The sequence below is a fragment of the Diplotaxodon limnothrissa genome, linkage group LG13, assembly GCF_057381915.1.
Source record: "Diplotaxodon limnothrissa isolate DT_005_m linkage group LG13, D_limnothrissa_male_GT1.1, whole genome shotgun sequence".
In the NCBI taxonomy this organism is placed as follows: Eukaryota; Metazoa; Chordata; class Actinopteri; order Cichliformes; family Cichlidae; genus Diplotaxodon; species Diplotaxodon limnothrissa.
Window position 1 is genome coordinate 12,516,207 of NC_140608.1, and position 23,077 is coordinate 12,539,283.

The window sequence follows — 23,077 nt, forward strand, 5'->3', positions numbered from 1 at the left end:
GGCCAGGAAGCTTGCCCCTCGCTTCCTGGGTCCTTTCACCATCCAACGCATCATCAATCCTGTTTCTGTGAGGCTGCAACTACCGGCTTCTATGAGGATTCATCCTACGTTCCATGTTTCTCAACTGCAGCCAGTCTCTCACAGCCCGCTGTGCCCACCCGTGGAACCTCCTCCGCCCGCCCGGGTGGTGGACGGGGGTCCTGTCTATTCAGTCCGGCGGCTGCTGGATGTGCGCCGTCGTGGCCGAGGTTTCCAGTTTCTGGTGGACTGGGAGGGGTATGGCCCGGAGGAGCGCTCTTGGGTCTCGAGGGCCTTCATTGTGGACCCAGCGCTTATTGTGGATTTTTACAGGAGGCATCCTGACAAGCCTGGAGGACCGCCGGGTGGCGTTCCTTGAGGGGGGGATACTGTTAGGAGGTGGTGGGTAGGTGTACTGTTGTTGTTTGGGTTTTGTTTTCCTTTTGGTTATAGGTAGGCGAGGCGGGGCTTGATGGCATTCCAACACACCTGCGACGCATCGGACGTCATCAGTGAGCGCTTTTAGGGAGCAGAGTCACGGACGTCTGGTGTCGGAGTATTATCGCTGTCACAAGTGGTAACGAGTTAGCACAGGCTGCATCTGTTGATTTTACGCTGTGGAGCTGTATGTTTTAAAGGATCCACGTTTCGCCTACTTTTCTTTGTCTTAGCCTGTTCCATCGCCTGCCCGCCTACCTAGGATTTTGTGTTGGCTATTCTGGATCCGCGACGGAGTGCTACGTACCATCAGGCGGCGATCACCGCAGCGGCTGTGGTTTGGGTGGTCAAGTAAGCTCTCCAACTCTCTCCGTCCACTTGTGTTTAACGTTCGGCTATCAACGGTATGCCATAAACCCTGTTTTGTTCCCTGTTGTCAGGTAGCTCCGGTGCGTCTGCTACCGACCTGTATGCTTCGGCTCCATCTCATCGCCTCGGTGTTTTCCTGCTGGCACATTTTTATTTATCACTGTATATAGCCCCTTTCCCTTGTAAATATTCCCCCTTACTTGTGTATATATAAAACTTGCATCACCAACTATTCTGCATCCGTGTGTGTTTCTGCCACGTAATCCATCTGTGTAATCCAGCTAACCTAACAATATCGTGTCATCTCAATGAGAACAAATTGAGTTGTTGGATTTCGTACAGCTCTTTAAAGCCTGAGGCAGTTGTGTTAAATACACGCGAGATGCTTACGTAAATCCAAGGGCTGGCCCCCTTTTTTTTTTTTTTTCAGTGTGTTCCTCCTTCAATTAAATCTCAATCACAAAAATGTGGCGCTCCGAAATAAGGCTCACGCCGTTAATTCATCATTTTCCCTCTGTACCACTGCTCCTTATCAGGCTGTGTGAAGCACAGTAAACAATTCAGTGGAGGCCTTAAGCCATAAACAGACATCACGCACACACATTGTTTTCATAACCAAACTGCCTTAGACCTTGTCCCCTAAATCTACACAAATGCCCTCTGGGTGATATGAAATGTATTTAACCAATAAACAATCAATGGCTTCGTGTTGTTGCAACAGATTCTGTATTTGGATGTTTGTGTGCAGCATTTTGCGTGTCAGCATAAGCATTTGTTAGTAAAGCATTCTTCATTGCATCAGCGTGTGTGTGTATCACTCTTCATTGCACAAGCATGTGCGTGTGTGTGTGGATCACTTCTCAGTGAATTGAATCAGCATTTCGATTTGTGCACGTGTGTGTGTCATTTCTCACTCAATCAACGAGTGCATATGTGTTCATATGTGTGTTTCTCTTCATTCTGAGTCAGTGTATGTAGATGTGTGTGTTTGTGTGTTTGTGTTCATCACTTTCCTGTTCTGGCGTTCTGGGTAAACCATGGCCTGAAGCGTGCCCTGGGGTCCTGCCCTCCTCCATTTCAGTCTGTTTGCATCCATTGGTGCTGCTGCTCAAAGTTCTGTCCATACTGGTTCTGGCCCCAATTGAGGCAGTCCTTTTCTCCAGTGTCCTGCATCTTCTCCTTGTTCCGCTCCTCCTTAACTTGACCCTTTTGCTTCTGTAGCTCCTTCAGGGTTTGCTCCTGCTGTTGGAGCTTTTTCGTCAGGTTTGGCGACCTCCTGCTCCAGCAAGCTCCGGCCTGATATCAAGTCCTGTGTCTGGGACTCCAAGCCTGACTGATGGGTTTGATTATCAGCCAGCTCCTCCTGAGCCATGCTCAGTTTCTGCTCTGATGCCTTGAGCTCTTACTGAGGGCAGAAACCTCAGAGTCTTTTCCGTACAAGTCAGATTGAAGTCCATTGATGTTTCCCTTGCTTTGCTTCCACGGCCTTCTGCAGCTCTGCTGTTCGGCTCTTCTCAGAGGTCAGCTCCTGGCCGAGCCCCGACACCTGTGCCTTCAGCTTTTTTTCTTCTGGTGCTTTTGTCCATTCTGAGGTGCCTCCTGACCTCAGTTACTCCTCCTGTCTCTGGCACGCCCTTTTTGCCGCCCGATCATCCGTGTTGATCTGTCACTGTCCTGTACAGTTTTAATGCAGAGTTGCTAAGGTCAGCATTCTTTTGCTCGGCCTCACTTTTCATCTGGGCTTAATGGGCGTCTCGTCACAGCTCTGTCAGCTGAAGCTGTCTGGAAATCTCCCCCGTGTAGTGAAACAGGCCTTGGGTTTAATGCTCTCCGTCTCCGCTGCATGAGATCGTTTTCCTGCAGCAGTGTTGACATTTTCAGGTTGTTGTTGTGGGTCCAGCTGCTGTAGCATTTGGTCAGGGTCACATCAAAGATGGTAGAGGAGAGCAGGAGTCCAGGTCAGCCTCGGCTTTCCGGGCCGACAAAGCAGCCTGTAATCAAGCATAAAGAGAAAAAACAAAAACAAAACAAAAACAGACGAACAGGAAAATGATGTTGTGTTGGCTGTGTTATTCAGAGAGGGGAGAAACAACGGGGCCAGGCCCTGTGTCAGCCTTCTCTCCCCCTTTTTTTGTTTTTTCTCACTATATAATCAACTCATAACCCACCAAGTTGACAGGACAACACAGGTACATGTTAAAATTCTTAAGATCATGTTTAAAAGCTCAAACAAGGAATTTTCTTTCATTCAGTAATCACTTGTATTAATCAATCAGCAGAAAACATGTCACAATTTGAATCTTTTAACCACTAAATCTGTCGTGTCATCACTGGTTGGTCAGACCAGTGTCTTTTTTTTTTTGAAGTTAAGTTGTTGTCCTGCAACCCAGAGAGTTTATTTGTTAGTAGTGGATAAACTTTATCATTCAACAACAGGTGTATGTTAAGTTTCGCTGCTTTAACCTTGCTGGAAAATCTTCACGTGTTCATGAATGTAAGCTGTTTCTTCATTGCGTGTGTGTGTGTTGGTAGGTGGGTTATTTTAACTTTTTTCTCAAACAAGGCATTCCTCTAACACGTGCCTTTCTTATATGTTTCTTTGGTTGTGTGTGTGTGTTTTTATTTTGTTTCCCAAAATTTGATTTCCCACCTTAAATAACAGCATTCCATGTCTACAGCCAGGAGTTAGAGCTTGCTTGTGAGATTCAGGGACACATGGTGCCAATAACAATTCAGCCAAAAACTTGCCTGAAAATTTCCCGTGATGGTAACCGATAACTGGAGGAGAAGATGTCCTTCTTTTCCGGGTGGGGACAAAGACGTCTTATATTTACAATTACTCTCAGGCCTGACAGATTTAGCGCCTACACAATTTTGACAAATTTAAGTTAACGGGTCCAATCGAAGAAAGTCCAACTTTTTTGTGATCAATTAACCAGTATCTGTCCAACAGTTTCTGGCCTCATCTCTAAAGTCCCTAACTTAATTTAAAAGTGTCCAACACCCAAGGTCCAACCTTTGCTGCCCAAAAAAGCGCAGATACCGTTCCAAACGGTAAAGTGGTCCAACCACTAGTTATTCTGGAGTACCCCAAGCTCCACAGTGACCAACTGACTATCCCTCAAAGAGGACAGGGCCTAGGCGTCCGCGGCCTTGGCAAGCATTACCTCTGAGCACTGCGCTTCTTAGCGGTCCAACCGCCATTCTATAATAATTTATAATACTTTGAAACAACAGTCAACACCCCAAAACAAGTGTATGACTGACGCAGGTCCAACCTGTCTGACCAATGGGGACTCTAACCCACAAAATGACCAATTCCCTATCAAACTAAATTCACTCAGCAGTCCAACTGCTTTAACTTCAATCAGCAGTCCAACTGCTTTAAATACTCAGTACTGTCACTTTCAACGTTTCATTATCATTACTTCAGCTTCAGTTCTCATGAGATTTTTTCATCAAAATCAAAACAGGCCTTCACCAGTAATTTCAGTGAGTAGACTTTAATTTTATCATGTCCAATTTGGCACACTTTGGAAATAGATTCAACAGGTAGTGCCTTACCTTTGTATAAGCCGGCTTATGCCCACTCCCGTCAGACCACTGGCTTGTGCCTGTCCGTTCAACAACCTCGGACCGTCCAAACCTCCAACTTCCACCCCAATACCACAGGACGAGCCCCCAAACTGTTACGGATTCAAATATTGGGGATGGATACAAGAGGAAAAACCAAAATAACAACACTGGTCCGGCCGGGTTGAGTCAAACGATGATTTTAATGATCACACGCGTGGGAGATGGACACCGTACGCAGACAGCATCAGATCTCAAAATGGTGGAGCATTGATCAAACTCTTATAGCCTTTAGTGGCCCCCACCTTATCATACAAGCCTAAACATTCACATGCTTTCTCTCACACGGCGCCTAAGCTACGACCTTGGCTCCCTGTTTATCTGCTCCTACTGAGATGGGGCAGAAAACTCCAGTATGTTCTGTTCTCTTCTAATCAGACAAACAAGGCGATGACTTTCTGCGAACAGTATTTCTTATAACTCAGCAGTATAATGCATCATAAAACAATATCATTCATTCACAATAAATCAGCAGTCTAATGTAATGCAAATCAGTTTAACAAATGCAATAATTATCACCTTCTTCTAATTCAGGAGAATAATGCAAACTAAAACTACATAATAATTCACAAACTTTAATTAGGGGTCTACCATGGCATAAAATAATATTATAATCTCACAATATGTAGCCAACATAGATATATCAAAGCTTTTATTCAACATTACATATCTAAAATTATTATTGCATATAGCTAAAACAGGAGAATATATTTTAGAATAGGCCAAGTTTATGTTTAGACTGAAATCATATTTATAAGGACTCTATTTCTATTTAGAGGTGGTCCAACAGAGCACCATTTCTGTTTGTGGGCAGGGAATGGTTGAGTGAATCTACCTTGCCGAATCAAACACAAGGCTTCTTTCAGGCACAGTACCTCCAGAGCCATATGAGGGCACTCAGTGTTCCACCCCAACCACGGGATTTATTTACCTTCCAACGACAGGCAGCCAGAAAGAGGAGCCTGAGTGTGCTTAAAGAAAAGTAGGGGTGAAGAAAGTGTGTGCATGAGGGGTGGAGGGGCTGGGAGGAAGCATAAGGATTGTGTGACACAGAATTAAAACGCTAAAAAACTATGTGTCATAATCCTTAAGAAAAAGAAAATTCAACATAGGAACAGAAACAAAACCATGTGATTTCAATTGCGATATGAGTCAAGTAAACTCCCCTATCTGCTGAAAGAAGAACAATTCTCAAAGGAGATGTCTGAAAGAGGAGGAACATGGATAAGAGTTCGAAAAAGTTGATAAGGTGGGGGTGTGTTTCCTGTTGCATTAGCTCGCTCTCCACCCCTTCGTTCTCGAGCACAAGCTGACTCATTGAATCTGTGTGTGAATAAAAGCCACTGTGTGAAATGCTGGTACAGTAATGGCATGACCGTCTGAAGCAAGTGTCACGCTTGAAATTTCAAATGTTAGCAATTAAGTGTGGTAGTAATAAGGTGAACATTAAGGTTGTTATGAATTACAAATATCTAAAAAATAAAAATAAGTGCATCTTTACAAGCTACCAAAACAGAAACTCAGTAATAATAATAATATCATTATCACAATTGCATGTTATATTGTAAGGTAGACCGTACAATAATCCATATAGAGAAAACCCCAATAATCATATGGCCCCCCTATGAGGAAGTAGTGGCAATAGTGGGAAGGGAAAACTCCCTTTTAACAGGAAGAAACCTCCGGCTGAACCGAGCTCAGGGCTCAACCTCGATGACCGGTTGAGGGGAGGGGAGGAAGACAAGACAAAAGACATGCTGTGGAAAGGAGTCAGGTCATTAAGATAAGATGGGGCCTGATTATTCAAGACCTTGTATGTGAGGAGCATTTTGAAATCAACTCTGGATTTAACAGCCAATGAAGGGAAGCCAATATAGGAGAGAAAGGCTCTCTTTCTAGTCCCTGTCAGGACTCTTGCTGCAGCATTTTGGATTAACTGAAGGCCTTTCAGGAAGTTTTTAGGACATCTTGATAATAATGAATTACAGTAGTCCACACTAGAAGTAATAAATGCATGAGCTAGTTTTTCAGCGTCATTCTTAGACAGGATATTTCTAATTTTAAAGGTGTTGCGCAAATGGAAGAACGCAGTCCTACATATTTGTTTAATATGTGCATTGAATGACATATCCTGATCAAAAATGACTCCAAGGTTCCTCACAGTGTTACTGGAGGCCAAGGTAATGCCATCTACAGTAAGTATCTGGTTAGATAACATATTTCCAAGATTTCTAGGGCCAATAACTTCAGTTTTATCTGAATTTAGAAGCAGGACGTTAGATGTCCTCCAGGTCTTTGTATCTTTAAGACATTCCTGCAGTTTAACTAATTTGTGTTTGTTATCTGGCTTCATGGATAGATAAATAACAGTGAATATGTATGCTATGCCTTCTAATGATACACCTATAATGCAAACAGAACTGGTCATAGCACAGAGCCTGTCGACGTCCATAAATAACCTTAGTGTGTGAAAAGGACTTGCCATTTATATGAACAAATTGGAGTCTAATAAATAGATATGGAACAAACCATTGCAGTTCAGTACCTGTAATACCTGCAGCATGCTCTAATTTTTCCTTATAGAATATTATAGTCAACAGTATCGATTACACAACAGAAAATGCTTATATTTTTACATTCAAAACATTATATTTATGATTTTATTTAATGCCATTAATGCATGTGGCCTGCTATCTCAACATTTCCCCACATGCAAATGCTGAAGAAATCCAAAGAATTTCTTTTCTGTGCTCACTTTGAGCAATGTGATTGAATGCATTGCAAATTACAGTTAAGAGAACCTAATTGTGTAATTTTACAAACAGAAGTTCAGATCCCAGATCATCAACAATAATAACCCAAATAATAATAAAAATAATAATAACCCAAAATACAGCCTTATAGTATGAGTTACTTGCTCCTCCTCAAATCTGTGTTAGTCTCCAGTTGTCGCACCAACAACCACGAGTAAACTTTCCAGGGTAGGTGGACAAAACCAAGCAAACAAATTGCTTTTGGAAACAATCCATTTATTTTCAGAACTTGCACTCAGTTATAGTCAATAACTTAAATCACTCAATTATTTATTATTTTGGTCATTTCACCGAGTGAGTGAGTGAGTGAGTGAGTGAGTGAGTGAGTGCAACCATGTGAATGAACATGATTCGAGTGGGTGATTCATGGTGAAATCTGCGAGATGAAAAATGGGTGGCTGAAAACCGTCTCACATCTTGTGAGGGAATGGTGCATGTTCAGTGATTCATCCTCTGAACATAATAGTGAATCTAAGACCTGAGTGATAGCCAGGGGCTTAAACCAGGCCCAACAAGTCGAGTGTGTCAGTTAAAAACACTTGAAACCAAAGTCAGGAAAACTTTCAAAATATTAGCAATTATAAACACATGGCAAAGTGAAAAGACAAGGTTGTATTTCAGCTCAGTGAGTGTAACTAAGTTGGTCTGAGTTCTGGTCAAAAACACTGGATACCTTGAGAAAACCTGACACATTGCCAGGTTCAACTCTTCAATGACCCATTGTGGAAACCTTTTCTCATTTGCAGGGAAGAAACAGCTGCTGCTCTGCTGTGGAAATAACATCAGGGAAATGATCTGGGAGAAAATCAGCTTGACCAACAGCTGTGCACTCTAAAGTGCTCTCTCTCAGTTGAGATGTGAGGCAGATAGACGGAATGCAGGCCTGAATGGGTTCCCTGTTTCTGCTTTACTCACACTAAGCCTTTAGAGGATCACAGGCAGCAGCAGTGTGTATTTTAATATGCAGCTGAACTACATCAACAATTCCACAGGAATTTGCATTTTGGCCATTTCATTCTCAAACTGCTTCCATTCCAAGCAAAATAAGCTGATCGGATAGTTGGATATCAAAGCAATGACTATAGTAAACATAGTGCCAGTGTTTGCTTACCAATTGCATTCTGTACAACTTACTGCTCTATCGTTCTGTCAAGTCAAGGTTTGTCAAGTTTTCCACTGTTTGGTTAATTCAGTAAAATGTATCTAAATAGAACGCAGACGTTATTTTACTTTGTTACATTGCTGATAACCAGAGGTTTGTGCTTAAGTCAGATTTAATTTACAAAAATGCCAACTTAATACCTGATTCCCCTGAGCACCAAATCATTTCTTGAAATTCAAATATTTATATGCCCCCTTAAATTAGCACTTCAATGGCAGACTGTGCATTTGAAAGAACTACATCTGAGCTGTAAAAAAGAACAATTTTAGTATTTCAGTATTCAAAGAACTAAAATGTGCAACTAACTAAATTAGCCAAAGTAAGGCTTAAGAACAGATTTCCTTTGGTGAATTGACTTAGACTCAAACTTTTTCTGATTTTCTTTGTTTTTTTTTTTTGCCACAACAAAAACTTTGAAGTTATGTTGGCAATAGCCTCTGTTCCTTATTAACCTTTTTGCAATCATCCATAAACAGGGAGAAACTGCACATCTGTATTCCTCCCCACCAAAAAAAAGGAACTGCATGTATTCCCACTCCGAATAGCTGCATTAGTTAAATGCATACTATGTTGCACTGTGACTACACCCACTGTTTGAGCTACAAAATTGGTTGTTCTGGCTTCAGTATGTCACACATATATATGAATTCATATGTTTTTAAAATGAAGGTAAGTGAAGCTCCGTGAAATTCTGAAACATATGCCTTTCACAGCTGCTTCAATGAAGCCACAGTGAAACTGAGCACAATATTGCCATTTATCTGAAGTCACAGTGCTTAACTTCATATTTTATCAAGACTGACAGTTAAGCCAGCACCACCTGGGTTTCACTTAAAGTCATAGGCTGTATACACTCATCAGCCACTTCATTAGGTATATCTTGCTATTACTTGAAACTAGGGCTGTTCGATATAACGATATATATCGGATGACGATATAAAAACGTCTATCGTTTCAATTTATGCTATCGTTTGTTTCGTGGTGTCACAAAATAAACTGTTTACGGCAATATTTTTTCATCGTTTTGATGGTCACTGTAGTGGCTATATTCATTTCTTAAAGTTCTCTCTTTTTCTTATATTTACTATAACCACACTACAGACGGACAAGCGCCTGTCGTTAGCAACAACGACGGTAACGCCATCGCGTGTCCGCTTGTTTATGTTCCACATAAACCTTTCACAATAGAGCTCAAGATCCTGTTAAGACTTTTCAAAACTGAATCACGTGAAAGAGCAGATTATTTACGGATGAGAAGTAAGAAAGAGCCGCCAGGTGCTAAAAAAAAAATAAACCTTAGACTCAAACGTTAGAACAGGCTTTTCCCCGCAGCACGTTGTGTAATAAATACTCACAAAGAAAACGGCGGCCGTTACAACTTATGTCTAAAAAGGTATCGTTTCATGCATCAGTTAAAACACTCGACTCCAGGTACGCGACGCGCAGCTGGAAACACTTCACGCAAGTCCAGCTGCCCGAGAGTCACAGAATTTACAGAAAATGTTACATTTTTGTGATTTATATCGTTATTGGGACGATAGAATTCTTATATTGGGATATGAGATTTTGGTCATATCGCACAGCCCTACTTGAAACTGCTTTAGTTCAATGTGTTATAGATTCAACCGGATGCTGAAAGCATTCCTCAGAAATTATGATTCATATTGCACTGATAGCATCTCATAGTTGTTGCAGATTTCACATCTGTGATGTGACTCTCACATTCCACAGCATACCAAAAGCAGTGGATTGAAATCTGGTGGCTTTAGAAGCCATTTGAGGACAGTGACATGTTAAAGAAACCAGTTTTAAGATGATTTGAACTTTATTACATGGTCCTTCTGTGCTGGAAACAGCCATCAGAGGATGGACACATGGAAGATAGTTATCAATAATGCTCGTGATCAGCAACAATATTCAAGGAAGCCTGTGGTGTTTAAACAATACTCAGCTGGTACTAACAGGTCTAAAGCATGCTAAAACACTATCCCCCACACCATTAAACTGCCACCACCAGGCTGACCCATTGACATGAGGCAGAATGAATTTATGCTTTCAGGTTGTTTATGCCAAATTCTGACCCTACCACCCAAATGTCACAGCACAAATTTAGATTCATAAGATCAGATAACATCATTTTAAAATATTTTTTGCCCCATAGCCTGAGTTTCCTGTTTGTAGCTGACAGGATTGGCATCAGATGTGGTTTTCCACTGTTTTGACCCATCTGCTTAAAGATTCGATGGGTTTTCCACATGCTCTTCTGCATAGCTTGGCTTCAATGAGTGTTTGAGTTACTACTGCTTTCCTATCTGCCTGTCAGCCATTCCCCTCTGGCCTCTGGCATCAACAAGGAATTTTCTTCCAGAGAACTGCAGCTTACTGGATATTTTCTCTTTTTCAGATCATTTCCCCTCAATCCTAGAGATGGTTATTGGAAAAATCCCAGATCAGTTTCTGAAATACTTAGACCAGCATATCAGCACCAACAGCATGAAAGTCACTTAAATCACCGTTCTTCCCCATTCAGATGCTCAATTTGAACTTCAGCATACATAACTAAATGCATCAAGTTGCTGCCATGTGAATGGTCGATTAGATATTTGTGTTAACAAGCAGCTGAACAAGTGTGCCAAATGAATTGGCCAGTGAGTGAACCTACACAGGTCATATCAAAACACAACACATCTTTACAGGGTGGATTCTGCAGGTCTTAATATTTTTGGGTGATTTTATTACTTTGAGTTGTTGTGTGATTTAAAAGAAAACAAAAAAACCTTACATTTAATGACCAACATAAGAACAGATCAGCTCTCACGCAAGCAACAAAATTAAACAAAACCTACTTGGACGTTTAGAGAAGTGAGAAATACTTTAATACAGATGCAGTTAAGGCTGCTGGCTAGAAATAAAAAAAATAAAATAAAAAATAGTTGAGTAGATATTTCATATAGATATGAGTGTTACTACTTCTCATATATCATCTTTAAATTGATAAATAAATCTTAATTTATCTTCTCTAATCTCAGAGTTTTCAAAAGAAGAACCTATTCTCTTACACGGCACACTGTTGAGAAAATATCAATGCTTGTCATCGAGACACAACATACTTTTCCTGAGTAAGATTTGTAAAACTCTATCACAGCACATCATGTCTACTCGAACATAACTCTAGCAAATGCCTAGACTAATGCTGATGTATAAAAACATGAAACCAGCCAAACTGGGTGTTATTAAGAAAAGGTCTTAGGATCCTCTAAGACAAAATTTCCCTTAGATAACATATGCACATAACTTTCACTTTAAGTTTGTAACATGAAATTCAACCATGAAGATTTAACAAAAATCCTACACAATAATCTGTCACATTTGGCCTTGATATCAATGCTTGTTTCATTTCTAAATGAAATAAAGAGAATGAAACAAAGTTTAATCTTCAGGCTACTCAGTGAACACAGTATGCAAATAAATACTTCCCTTTATCAAGTAGTTTTTCATTATTTCAATGAGGCACATCATTGGCGAGCATCTTACTGTATGGCCTACATGTGAGGCACCTTTGTTTGTATTTTTATGGCACCTTTGTTTAACAGTTTTGATCTGAACAGTAATTGCTTCTGCTGGCTCACATGCACTGCATGCCATGCAGTATTGTGCAGTTTCACAGCTGTATGTTGACCTCCTGATTAATTAAATAATCTATCCTCAAGCAAACTAATGGACTTGTTGGTCAGTGTCGTTTCATCATTCACAAATCTGTACCCGAACAGCTTCATGGTGGGTCCACACACTCTCTGAACTACCTGAGCCAATGTAAAGGGAATTGTAAATCTCCATTTCTCTGCCTGCTCTGATGAGTTCTTCTGAGTGGAGTAAATCCCGCTGGCTTTCTGTGTGGTCTGGGTGTTCCTCAGTATCCACTCCCTGGCCAGGGAACTAAATGGTATCCCTGCAAACTTGTACATCTCCTCTGCCTTTTGCATAGGGTAGAGGGCGATATCCTCATAGCGGACCAGCATGTAGCGGTTCCTGAGCCAGTGAGGTTGGCTCAGTCCAACCTCTGCAGACATCCTAATGTGATCACAGTTTCCTTTGAGCCTCTTCACCTCCTCATCATCTTCGGGCACCTGGCCGTTCTGCGCCCAGGCCTTCCACGTGTGATATTTTGAAGAGAACGCCACCATGCGCGATGCTAAGATAGCTCTTGGATCTCGAACTAGCTGGATAACTTTGATATCCAAGCGAGGGTCCTCTACCAAAGGCTGCAGTGTGTCCAGCTGATGCACACGAACAGTCTTAATGGCATGGTGTTGTTTGGAAAGGCAGGATTCAGATGCAAGAGTTAGGTTCAGTGGCCCACAGCGACGACTCTTACAGTGATACCTAAAACAAGACCATAACGTTTTTAAATGATAAAAAGCATTTTACAAAACTGAATAGTGGGAATATTAATATTTCATGCATATACTAAATTAATATTTTTTCTCTGTTGTCATGCAGAAGAACATTGGGAATATTATTAATAAGGCACACAGACGATAGCTTAGTGTTAAAGTACCATCAGGCCTTCCTTTTGCAGCTGCATAAATAAAGATTACAGGCTTGATTAGCAGCACAGGGATTTGTAACTTATACAATACCTCTCAAAAACATCTCTGATTACAGGACTGCAGACCCGTTCTTCACAGAGTGATAAACTAGACTCTCTGCGGAAAAGAGATGGGGTGACATGGTCCTGAGGTGGGGGAGAGATGAACTTCTCAAGAGGTGAGAAATCACACAGGAAAAGCCCCTGGAGTACATCTCGGTAAATTCCCGACAACACTGTCCCATTGTTTGCCTCTGCAGCCGGGGTCAGCATGCGCTCGACATGCCACAGTGGCTCAAACAGATAGAACATGTTCTCCCCGTGCTGGTTAAAAAATTCCCCCACAAATGAGGAACCTGTCCGTGTGGTGGCCAAGAGTAATACGTGCTTACGGCCACCGGCGTAGCTGTATGTCCCCAAATCATCTAGTTCTTCCTCCTCTTCTTCCTCTGAGAAATTTGAGTTATCCCTCTTTGTACCAGAGAGTCGCGACAGCAGCATTTTGAGTGCCATCAGGGAGCCCTTTTGTGTTATGTTGCTGAAATTCTGCTGCTGCGGAATCTGCCTCTGGATCAATCTGTCAGAGACCCTGACAAGATAAATAGACTTCATTATAAAATATCCATTGGCAAACCATAAGGTGTTACATTTTATTCTTTTTTTTATATATTTTATTTAGCTGATAGTTGCATTTATGTCTGAGTTATAACTAAAACAACCAGCAAGGGTGAAAGCACTTTTGAGGCACAGAGGATTTTTATAAGGTAAAAAGATATATATCTGTATATAGCCTACAGGAAGGCAGAACCCCGATCAGTTATCAGTGACACTGACACATGAGGCCACCTTCCAAAGCATGGTACAACTACAACCCAGTCCTTTCAAAATAAAAGTACATAACAAATTAAAACAAAAGAAATTATAAATTTCCTTCACAAAAACATGACTAAAACACACAACAGTACAATAACACAAAATATTTACAACTGCTAATCCAAGCAAACCTACCTAAAGATCTACCCTTTGGCCCCCAACTTGATTCATAGATGACCGATTCAGAGAAGACCATCTCTGAATCGAGGAGGCGGCCTAAGGATAGATCTTTCACCATCTTACAATGCTGTGATTGCAGCCATTCCCCAACTATCTGTGAATGGTACTCATGGCCATTGATCAATGGCCGCTGATCAATGGGGTTGTTGATCAATGGTCATGACAGTTTGCATATTAATGATCAATGAACTAACCTCACAGCCCACTGTTCGTCAGTGGTGCTGGTTTCAGTCATTGTGCAAATGTATTGTTTATAAGGTTGGGGACACCTGCAGTCCGCTGAGACTAAAGAAGTCACTTGGATGAGTGCCAAAACGTTTCTCCCACTGAAAACGCTACGTCCAGATGAACAGACTCAACCTTTTGGAATTTACTTACCTGGATGATTGAGCATGCATCACGACATTCAATCTGAGTTAATTATGTTCAGCAGTGTCTTGTCCTCAAGTCTGCCTCCTCTGGCCTACCAGCGCTTACAGTGTATATTTTTATATTTCTGTCTATTTGTCCTTCTTTTGTGTGTGTGCCTTCACAGTGAAGTGGCTAATACATTTTCTTGGCAAGCCTCAGATCACTGGTTTGATTCCAGCTGAAAGTGTCCCTGCATCTACTCTGGCGTGATCCCTGTTTGAATTCAGTTTTCTTCCCTTTGACCTAAAAAATGTTTCATTTTTTTTATTTTGACAACCTTGAGTCCTGCTTTTGGCTCCTTACTCTCTACACATCTTGACACTGTACCATTTTATCTTTTTTAGATAGGGTTTCTTATCTATCTTATCTATCTTTTCATAATTATCTTAACACAGTTTTCTCAAAAAAAACCTTCAGCATGGAAACAAAAGCTTAATATGATAAAGGCTTGAAACTCTCCCTGTGAGACAACTCACACCTGAGAATTATATCCTCCCCGGCTTTATGCTGCTTTAGGGTTAAGATTATTGTTCTTATGATTGTTAAATCAAGAAGGTGCATTCATCTGAAGCACAGAAACATCTTGGCAAGCACATCTGGGCAGGGCAACACCACATCTGAAGTCTTTACATTAAGGCAAGCTAAGCTAAGGTAGACTGCTGGGTCTTAATATGTATTTTTATTGGTAAGAAAGGAAACACACCTCCCAAAAAGTACAAGATCCCTTTAGCTTTCCTCAGATTTGCACAAATATAATATAAAATTTAGCAGATTATTACACACTCTTCTCCATACTCTTACCTAGAGAGGATGTTGCTTTCCTTTTCAATGATGACCAGGGCCACAATACAGATAAAGACGATTGCATACTTGGTCTTCATTCTTAAGTCTTCCCTTTGCAATGTGAGCTCTACAGTGCTGTTCTTTGGGTCATAGCTTGTCATGCAGAGGCTTCATTCTAAAGAAAGAAAAAAAAAAGACAAATAAAAATAGGATCTTAGTTCTTGTGCTATTTGTCACAGAGCTTCCTTAGTGCTTAAAGACAAACCGAAACATAACCAGTCTATTTTTAATCTCTAACCAATATGTGGTTGCATTTGTGCTGCTCTGACATTTCAACTATATTGAGGTGCTTGTGCAACAGCAACAGCTTTTACAAATTTGTTTGTCTTATTTCTTAGAGCAACAGAAAATGACACTATTGGTTTTCACCAGGATTGGAGAATGGCATAAGTTAAAAGACAAATGTTGGAACAGGCAACAGAGACCTACAGCCGAGGCCTGGGTTCAAATCTGTCTCACTCTGCATGTGTCAAATAAAGGCTAAAAAAAAGGGGGGGGACAAAAACAGGAGGTACAGGGGCTAAAACAGTCTGACTGCAAAGTAGTCCTTTAACACTTAATTCAGCATTAAGCCAAATACAAGACATCGTGGGAAACTGAGTAGAGCTTTACACATATTATAACTGTCTCTGTTGATGAATTGGGTCATCTTATCATCATCTTATCACCAGCATGTCATTCTTAGAAACCAAAAGCTTTCCCATGCCGTGGAGTAACCTTTAAGACACAAGCCTCAGCAGGTTTTCAGTTCAGTAATCTTCAATTCTAACTCTCAATTTTTTTTTTAAATTTATCAGCATAGACAGCTGGGTAAGTCGGAGCATGATATTTTCCAATTCTATTCAGTGTCATTAGCTAAAGTAGTAATCCTTCCATGCTTTGGGAATATTGAGCTGTGCTGGCATGGATAACAAGGAAAACCAGTTAGGAAGACATACCACACTGGTGTCATAGTGCTCCTCTGAAAACAAGTTAACCATATTGACAATGAATTTTAATTGAAATCATTCAGCACAACAAATTTCTTAACTCTGAATAATGCCGTTTCCGTGTTGCTGAGAAAGAAATGTAGACACGCACGCAAATGCCATTTGGTCCTGTCAGGAGAGTGAATAATTTCTACAAAGCATATAATTAAAGGAAAAAATACAATTTTCAAGTAGTTTGTGAAATGATTGTGTGCTCCGTGAGTAAATATCCCCCAATTATCTTAGTTTAATACGGCAAAGCCGTCAAACTGTCAGGCTGAAGCGCTTGAGATGAGCACTTTTACATATTCAAGAGTCACTGGAGCGTTTGGCAAATCTGACTATCTGCTCAGGCAGAAACACACATCACTCTGTTTATCATCTCACTACAAATTACATTAATGGCTGCCTTCAAAGCCTCCGAGCAGCATCTCATGGAGATGTTAAAAGCCAAAAAGTCTCACTGAAAGATTTGCTGTTCCTGCAGGAGTGCAAGTGTAAACAATAAGGTGCTATAGGCAAATACTGAGAGCCATTATAGTTTGCACAGGTGTTATTATTTCTATGTAACTGACTGACTTTAATTTCACTGTTTACCACTGTTTCACACTTGCACCCCTCTATGTGTGGTGTGCTCAACACTATGGCACTGGCAGTCGTTCATGGGGGAGGGGGATTTTAATTCAGTGTAATTTGTACCATCTACTGATCCAGAATAAATACAGACTACTGCACACTTCTGCACAGTATTAATACAGTATATAATGAGCAGGAATCAAAGCATTATTCCTTCATATATTCGATTTATTTAAATAAGAAATTGATATGTGTAATGGAAAGTGGGCTAAACGGAAATGCAGCTTATTGCAGCATATTTCTGCTGTTATCACAGAAAACAAACCGCGCATTTGAGGTTGAAACAATAGGTTAGCAAACTCAATTCAACATCCTTTTTAGCAAAAGGAAGAGGATGTTTACAAGCCCGTGCGATTCGACGGCTCTGCATATGCGCTGTTTAACCATTTCGCGATTTGCAGCCACTAAAATGAGAAGCGGGGATGTTCAGATGGTGTGTCTTACAAACCTTTGTTTGGCCTCTTGGTGAGTTCAAGTGAAATGTCCCTGATTTGTGAGAAATACCGTCCTTTCGTAGCATCCTGCTGCTTTGTCTCGGAGATGGACGCACGGCTTCATTGTACTATCCCCGGTTTCGGGCTGCTCTCCTCCACCAGATGTAGCACAGAGGCTTCGTACAGAAACATTGATATACGAAGACTAAAAAGAGTGACCAGTGCGAAAGCATATGTATATATATCCTTTTTTAAATTAAATCTGACTGATTTAAAAAAGTAAAGCAAAAAGAGAGGAAACGATAAACCGCATAAAAGTAATTAAGCACGGTGTTGCCTAAATATAGTTAAAGCGTAGTATTTCCTCTTACAAAACTTTTTCTCCAACTTTTCTCTCGTGCTGGACACCACGACACGAAGAGCGAGCTGGCCACGCTTCACAGCACCCCTAACTCTCGCCCGGACAGCCTGTGTTGGTTGGCAAGGTCACGTGATTCCAACGAACCTTTCCTATTAAAATAACCTCCTGTCAGAGGTAAAGCCTCGTGGCGCTGCGCGAATCATTCATGCTAAAGTGGGCTATAGTAAAACTTATTGTGTACTGAAATAGCTCCTAAAAAATTTAATGTATAAATAAATGTACTTTGTTGATGTTTGTCTTTAAGTTGCAGTCAATGTGGTCATGACATGACTAAGCTGCTCACCACACCGGATCATCTGCCACCATTTCACCCTATCTTATCCTCCTCTGTGACACCAGTCTCCTTCATGTCCTCCTTCAGTATGCATGAATCTTCTCTGTGGTCTTCCTCATTTCCTCCTGCCTGGCAGCTCCATTTTTAACATCCTTTGTCCAACGTATCCTTTATCCCTTCTCTGTACATGTCCAAACCATCACAGCATCCCTTCTCTTTGTCTTCATACCACTCAACCTGAACTGTCCCTGTGATATATTCATTTCTAATCTTGTCCTTGTCCCAGTCACTCCCAATGAATGAGCTGAGCCTATTCTTCTGCTGTAGACCACAAGAAAATAATTCAAACAAAGAAAAACGAGAAAGCACTCTTTGCTTTCGATTGTTGCAGTGTAAAATAATTCATTTCTTACAGGTGAGACTTTGCAGATGTATATGGCGTTATTTTTGTGCCACTATTCTGAGCGCACGTAAAAAAAAATTGAGCGCACGTAAAAAAAAATTGCAGGTGCAAGTGTTGCATTTTGAGGAGAAATTTATTTTGAGCTTACAAAAGCTGAATTTGAGTGAACAAAATTCATTGCTGCGTGCAAAAAACGTATTTCAGTGTTTGCGCTTATCCATATACACACACAATAGCACCCCCTCTCGCTCAGTTTTTTCATTTGCGCTTGCTCGCAATGTGTTGCTTGCGCTCACAACATTCTCTGCTTCGTACGCTCAACTCTCTGTACACCGTTATAAGTGTGCCACAAAACCAACCAATCACAGACTTGGTTTCAAAAATTCTGATTGGCTCTTACGGTCTCCAATCAGCTCGCTAGCTACTGCTGTCCGGACACCGGAAACACTGTCCACTCAGCCTCGCTTCTTGCAGATAGAGGGATTTTTGATTTACTCTGCAGCTAAAGAAGAGATGGCAGAATCAAACAATGGCTCCAATAATACTACACCACAGTATCAGGTGAGTTAAATTTTTTTTGTGTGAATTTAGTAATTTGCTGTCCTTTCTGTTTAATATGCTGTGAAATTGTAGTTACAGATGCAGCTGTAGAGTTTAAGCTAGCCTTATGGGTAATTACCAGCGTAGTTGTCTTACTGAGGCAGTGTATCCTAATCATGTTTTTTAGGGTAATGGTGCAGTTGAGTCAGCAGTAAGAAATCTGGTGTCTTTGCTGCTTAACAACATATCCACAAATCCTTCAGGGAGGCCAACAGAGAGTGGGCAGCCGGAGCCTAGAAATCTGACTATCCAGCAAGAGATGACAAGGTTTTTGCTTTTTTTGTGTGTTTTTTTTTATTTTAACTTTTTGCAATCTTTTCTGTTAAAGTTATTTGGTTTGTGGATTTATCAACATTGATTTTTAAATTAAAATGTGCTATTAAGGACTGATGTCATATTTAATAACTTTATTAAACAATAACCCTTATGTTATGCAACACTGCATTTTTTAAACTCATGCATTTTCATCCCACAGATCATTTCCAGGATATTTCAAATCACACTTGAGCCGTGGTAAAAAGAGATGTTTAACATCTACTAAGCAGCTTGTTAAGGCAGGCAGTAAGACCACAGGCCTCAGTTTTTATTTGCTGTCAAAAAACACATCCTACACACCTTTGCCAGCTGAGGAGCTTGAACTCCTACAAGCTGGCATGGGGAGACAAACAGTGTCTCTTCCAGAAGATGGTGACCATGCAGAGGTAAGTTTGTGTAGTCAGTATTAAAATCAGTCATTGGCAGACGCATTTAGCCTGAATCATATGCCACAGTCCATTTAGTGTTCCATTCTGCTTAACGGTGTTTTTAACTAAGATTTCTAGACTTCTGGAAGAAACCTTTCCAAAAATGGAATATCTTTGTGGAGGATGGCTCTTACATAAGGCAACAGGTTTGTTGTTAATTCAGTTTTTATGTATTTTTTTGGCATTCTTGCGTGCTCATACTGCATTATGATTATGTAGTTGATACTTTTGCTGCTTGATTGTTTATGCTATTTTTCTGTCAATAAAGGTGGCAGTGGTCGACGAAAGCTCACTGTAATTCCACCTGAAACAGAAGGATATTCTGTCAAAACACTGAAAGCTGTGTCAGGAGGTGGCAAATCCACTTTTTACATAGTACCTCTTCAGGAAACATTAGACACATCTCCTCTACCTCCCGACTCACAGCACTTTTCAAAGATGCCAAAGAAGATATGTTACCAGTGTAATGAAGTTATGCCTCTGCAGATGCTTGCAGTACACATCAATACGTGCAAAGGAAAATTCTCTCCTGATGAGACTGATGATGAGGTGAGACAATTTTGATGAAATCAAAATGAGCAATTTTGATTAAATAATATAGTATCACAATTACTGTTTTTTGATTCAGCAGGAATCGGAGTTATGCATTGTGAAAAGCAAATGCACGGTAAACCTAGCACATTACTAAAAACCATAGTAACTACAATGAATTTTGTATCGGTAATGATCTTTTTCCCACTATGCCTAACATGTACCCATTTTTGGAATTGTAGGTTATTTGTCCAATATGCACTAAGGATTTTCCTGAAGATGAGATCACAGTCCATGCGAGTCTGTGTGGGGATAGGTAATCTTTTTTCAGCCGTTTATGAAAAAATGTTAATCAGTAACAGTCCACGCAAACATATGTATTTTTATTTTATTTTTTTTAAACTTTGTTTTGTCATCAGCTTTCAATGCATGGTGCCTGAAGAAAATGACCAAACTACAGGGACACCAGCTCAAACTTCAGTATGCACAACAGACAGGTACTTTTTGCTCTATTATAATTCATATACACACTATTATGCAGAACCATTTGTTAAAATTATGTGTAAGATCTTTTACACAATACCTGGGGTTTAATTTCATATAAAACATTTTATGATCACACTACTTTAAATTATTGTTAAAGGTTGTTGCACAGAACATGCTGCAATAATTTCTAATCACGTTTAATGTGGTAGCCTCTTTTAATCTAAAGATGATTATTTTTCTTTGAGAGCTTAGGATGTTTTCTACCCTGTTTTTGTTAAGCGTGGAAGATGTATTGCGTTGCCTTGAACAACAAGTCGACACCACAACAGAATTTAAGTTGTGTGTGGACAGAGAAGACCTTCCAGACAGAGGCATTCTCCAGTGGCAGAGAAAAAAAGCTGCATCTCCCACCAGTGTTCTTAGGGTGGTTTTCATTGGAGAGGCAGGCGTGGATACAGGAGCACTTAGGAAAGAGTTTTTGAGTGGTGAGTTGCCTATTACCTGTTTTGTCCTAGTGTCAATAAATAATGGATAACTTAAAAATGCGGATATTTTTTGTATGAAAGACATGATTTCAGGTATTGAAAGCAGATTCTTTGAAGGACTTGAGAACAAGGGCAAAAACCCCAAGTATTCTCTGACCGATCTTGATAATGAAAACTTCAGGTTGGTTACATACGAGCTTTGTGTATTACATTTAATACGCATCCGATATTTTTGTAAATGTTACCTGAAAATGAATTATAATCATTTGTCTACACAGAACTGTTGGTGAAATAATTGCAGTCAGCCTCGCCCAAGGAGGCCCATCTCCTGCCTTTTTCAAAGAATGGTGCTACAATTTCCTCTGCTCAGGAGAGGTTGATTTCAGCTGTCTGTCTAAGGAGGATGTTGCAGATGTGGAATCTTCCCTGCTCATCCGCAAAGTGAGCACCTGGTTTAGCTCTGGCACATGATATATTATGAGTATGGTGTTTTTAAACACTTTTAACCTTCTGTATTTCCTCTTTCACATTATACATTTCCAGGTTGAAGATGCAGCAGACATACAGTCTCTGATGATGTGGGCTGATGAAATTGTCAGCTGTGGATACACAAACCAGATAAAGATGGATAGTAAGGAAAGCATGATCCGGTAAGGGAGAAAAAATCAGAGAGATCATTAACCCACCCCAACTAGTTTTTCATTTTTTTTTTTAAGTGCTATTGTCTTACACTCTACAACAAGACTGATTCCAATGCTACAGCAGCTCCGAAAGGGCATGGAACTGTATGGTCTTGTGAACCTGATGGCTGTAAATCCTGAAGCTTGCCACAGTTTGTTTGTTCCTGGGAAAATCCTCAAAGTAAGTATTAACATAGCAGCTTCAGTCTGATCCAAAGACAGTCCACTTATCTGTACTGTAGTTATCCTGTATTTATTTATTAGTTTTGAATGAACAATATATCTATAATATAATCTACTTTATTTCCTTATTTACAGCCAGACGCTGATTTCATTATGATGAGCTGCCAACCACATTTCAGTGAAAAGGGGACATCTAGGGAGAGAACTGAGAGGAAGATCATAAATTTTTTGCAAGATTTCTTGCAGGAGATTGAAGTATCAGGTACTATATAGTATTAGCTGTATATACCTATAGTATTGTATATATACCGTATGCATCTGTTAAATATTTTTGCTTTAACATGCAGGGCACTAGAAAGTATTCTTAGTTGTTAATTTAAAACATTGTAATCCAGATTGCTTTTTATTTAGAAAAGACTTCAGAAACATTTTCAAACATCACAGATGGAAACACAGGCGGTGCAGGTGGTGAAAAATCAGAGTCTCTTGCTGTCCACCATGTGCTCCAGTGGATGACCGACCAGTCCCATGTTCCCATCCTTCCTGATGAAAAGAGACATTTCAAAATAACATGCAAGTTTGACCATGAATGTAAGGAGCGGCTGGGAGATCACTCCATTTGTTACCCAGTTGTGAGTGCATGCACTTGTACTGTGACTTTTCCAGTGCAGCATCTGGACACTTACACAGTGTTTAAAACCATAATGAGTGCAGCAGTTAAATATGGTGGTGGATTCCACAGAGTTTAACACATTGTTGTCTTGTAATTTGGAAACTAAATGAGTAAAAATGTTTGTAAACATTAGCTGTTAAGATGTTCGTAGCCGTTTCATGAAAATGACAAGACTTCAAAACTTTGTGTAGGGTCCTACGTTGATAGATAATAAGCAAGTGCTTTGTTTGCT

The 23,077-nt window shown here is 40.4% G+C and overlaps 2 protein-coding genes across 2 annotated transcripts; one reads left to right on the forward strand and one right to left on the reverse strand.

Annotated features, from left to right (window-relative positions):
- Positions 1-12,118: 12,118 nt before the first annotated feature.
- chst3a (carbohydrate (chondroitin 6) sulfotransferase 3a) lies at positions 12,119-17,625 on the reverse strand. The gene is made up of 4 exons (XM_085369221.1): positions 17,381-17,625; positions 15,287-15,443; positions 13,074-13,610; positions 12,119-12,816 (listed from the first exon to the last, which is right to left on the reverse strand). Exons 2-4 carry the CDS (start codon positions 15,427-15,429, stop codon positions 12,120-12,122), a joined length of 1,377 nt encoding a protein of 458 aa, XP_085225347.1. The 5' UTR covers positions 15,430-15,443; positions 17,381-17,625; the 3' UTR covers position 12,119.
- Positions 17,626-18,934: 1,309 nt separating this feature from the next.
- LOC146619925 (uncharacterized) lies at positions 18,935-22,921 on the forward strand. The gene is made up of 15 exons (XM_085369222.1): positions 18,935-19,025; positions 19,192-19,331; positions 19,540-19,765; positions 19,878-19,953; positions 20,076-20,356; positions 20,436-20,474; positions 20,581-20,654; positions 20,758-20,835; positions 21,104-21,309; positions 21,391-21,490; positions 21,588-21,750; positions 21,853-21,959; positions 22,026-22,170; positions 22,308-22,434; positions 22,584-22,921. Exons 1-15 carry the CDS (start codon positions 18,978-18,980, stop codon positions 22,919-22,921), a joined length of 2,148 nt encoding a protein of 715 aa, XP_085225348.1. The 5' UTR covers positions 18,935-18,977.
- Positions 22,922-23,077: the final 156 nt, after the last annotated feature.

Excerpts from the sequence above, each read along its gene's own strand:
- chst3a (XM_085369221.1), bottom strand. The coding sequence starts at position 15,429 with ATGACAAGCTATGACCCAAAGAACAGCACTGTAGAGCTCACATTGCAA. Across the intron at positions 13,611-15,286 it reads GAAAGCAACATCCTCTCTAG|GGTCTCTGACAGATTGATCC; the intron begins GTAAGAGTATGG and ends TTATCTTGTCAG. Across the intron at positions 12,817-13,073 it reads ATCAGAGATGTTTTTGAGAG|GTATCACTGTAAGAGTCGTC; the intron begins GTATTGTATAAG and ends GTCTTGTTTTAG.
- LOC146619925 (XM_085369222.1), top strand. The coding sequence starts at position 18,978 with ATGGCAGAATCAAACAATGGCTCCAATAATACTACACCACAGTATCAG. Across the intron at positions 20,357-20,435 it reads CTGATGAGACTGATGATGAG|CAGGAATCGGAGTTATGCAT; the intron begins GTGAGACAATTT and ends TTTTTGATTCAG. Across the intron at positions 21,751-21,852 it reads CTTCCCTGCTCATCCGCAAA|GTTGAAGATGCAGCAGACAT; the intron begins GTGAGCACCTGG and ends ATACATTTCCAG.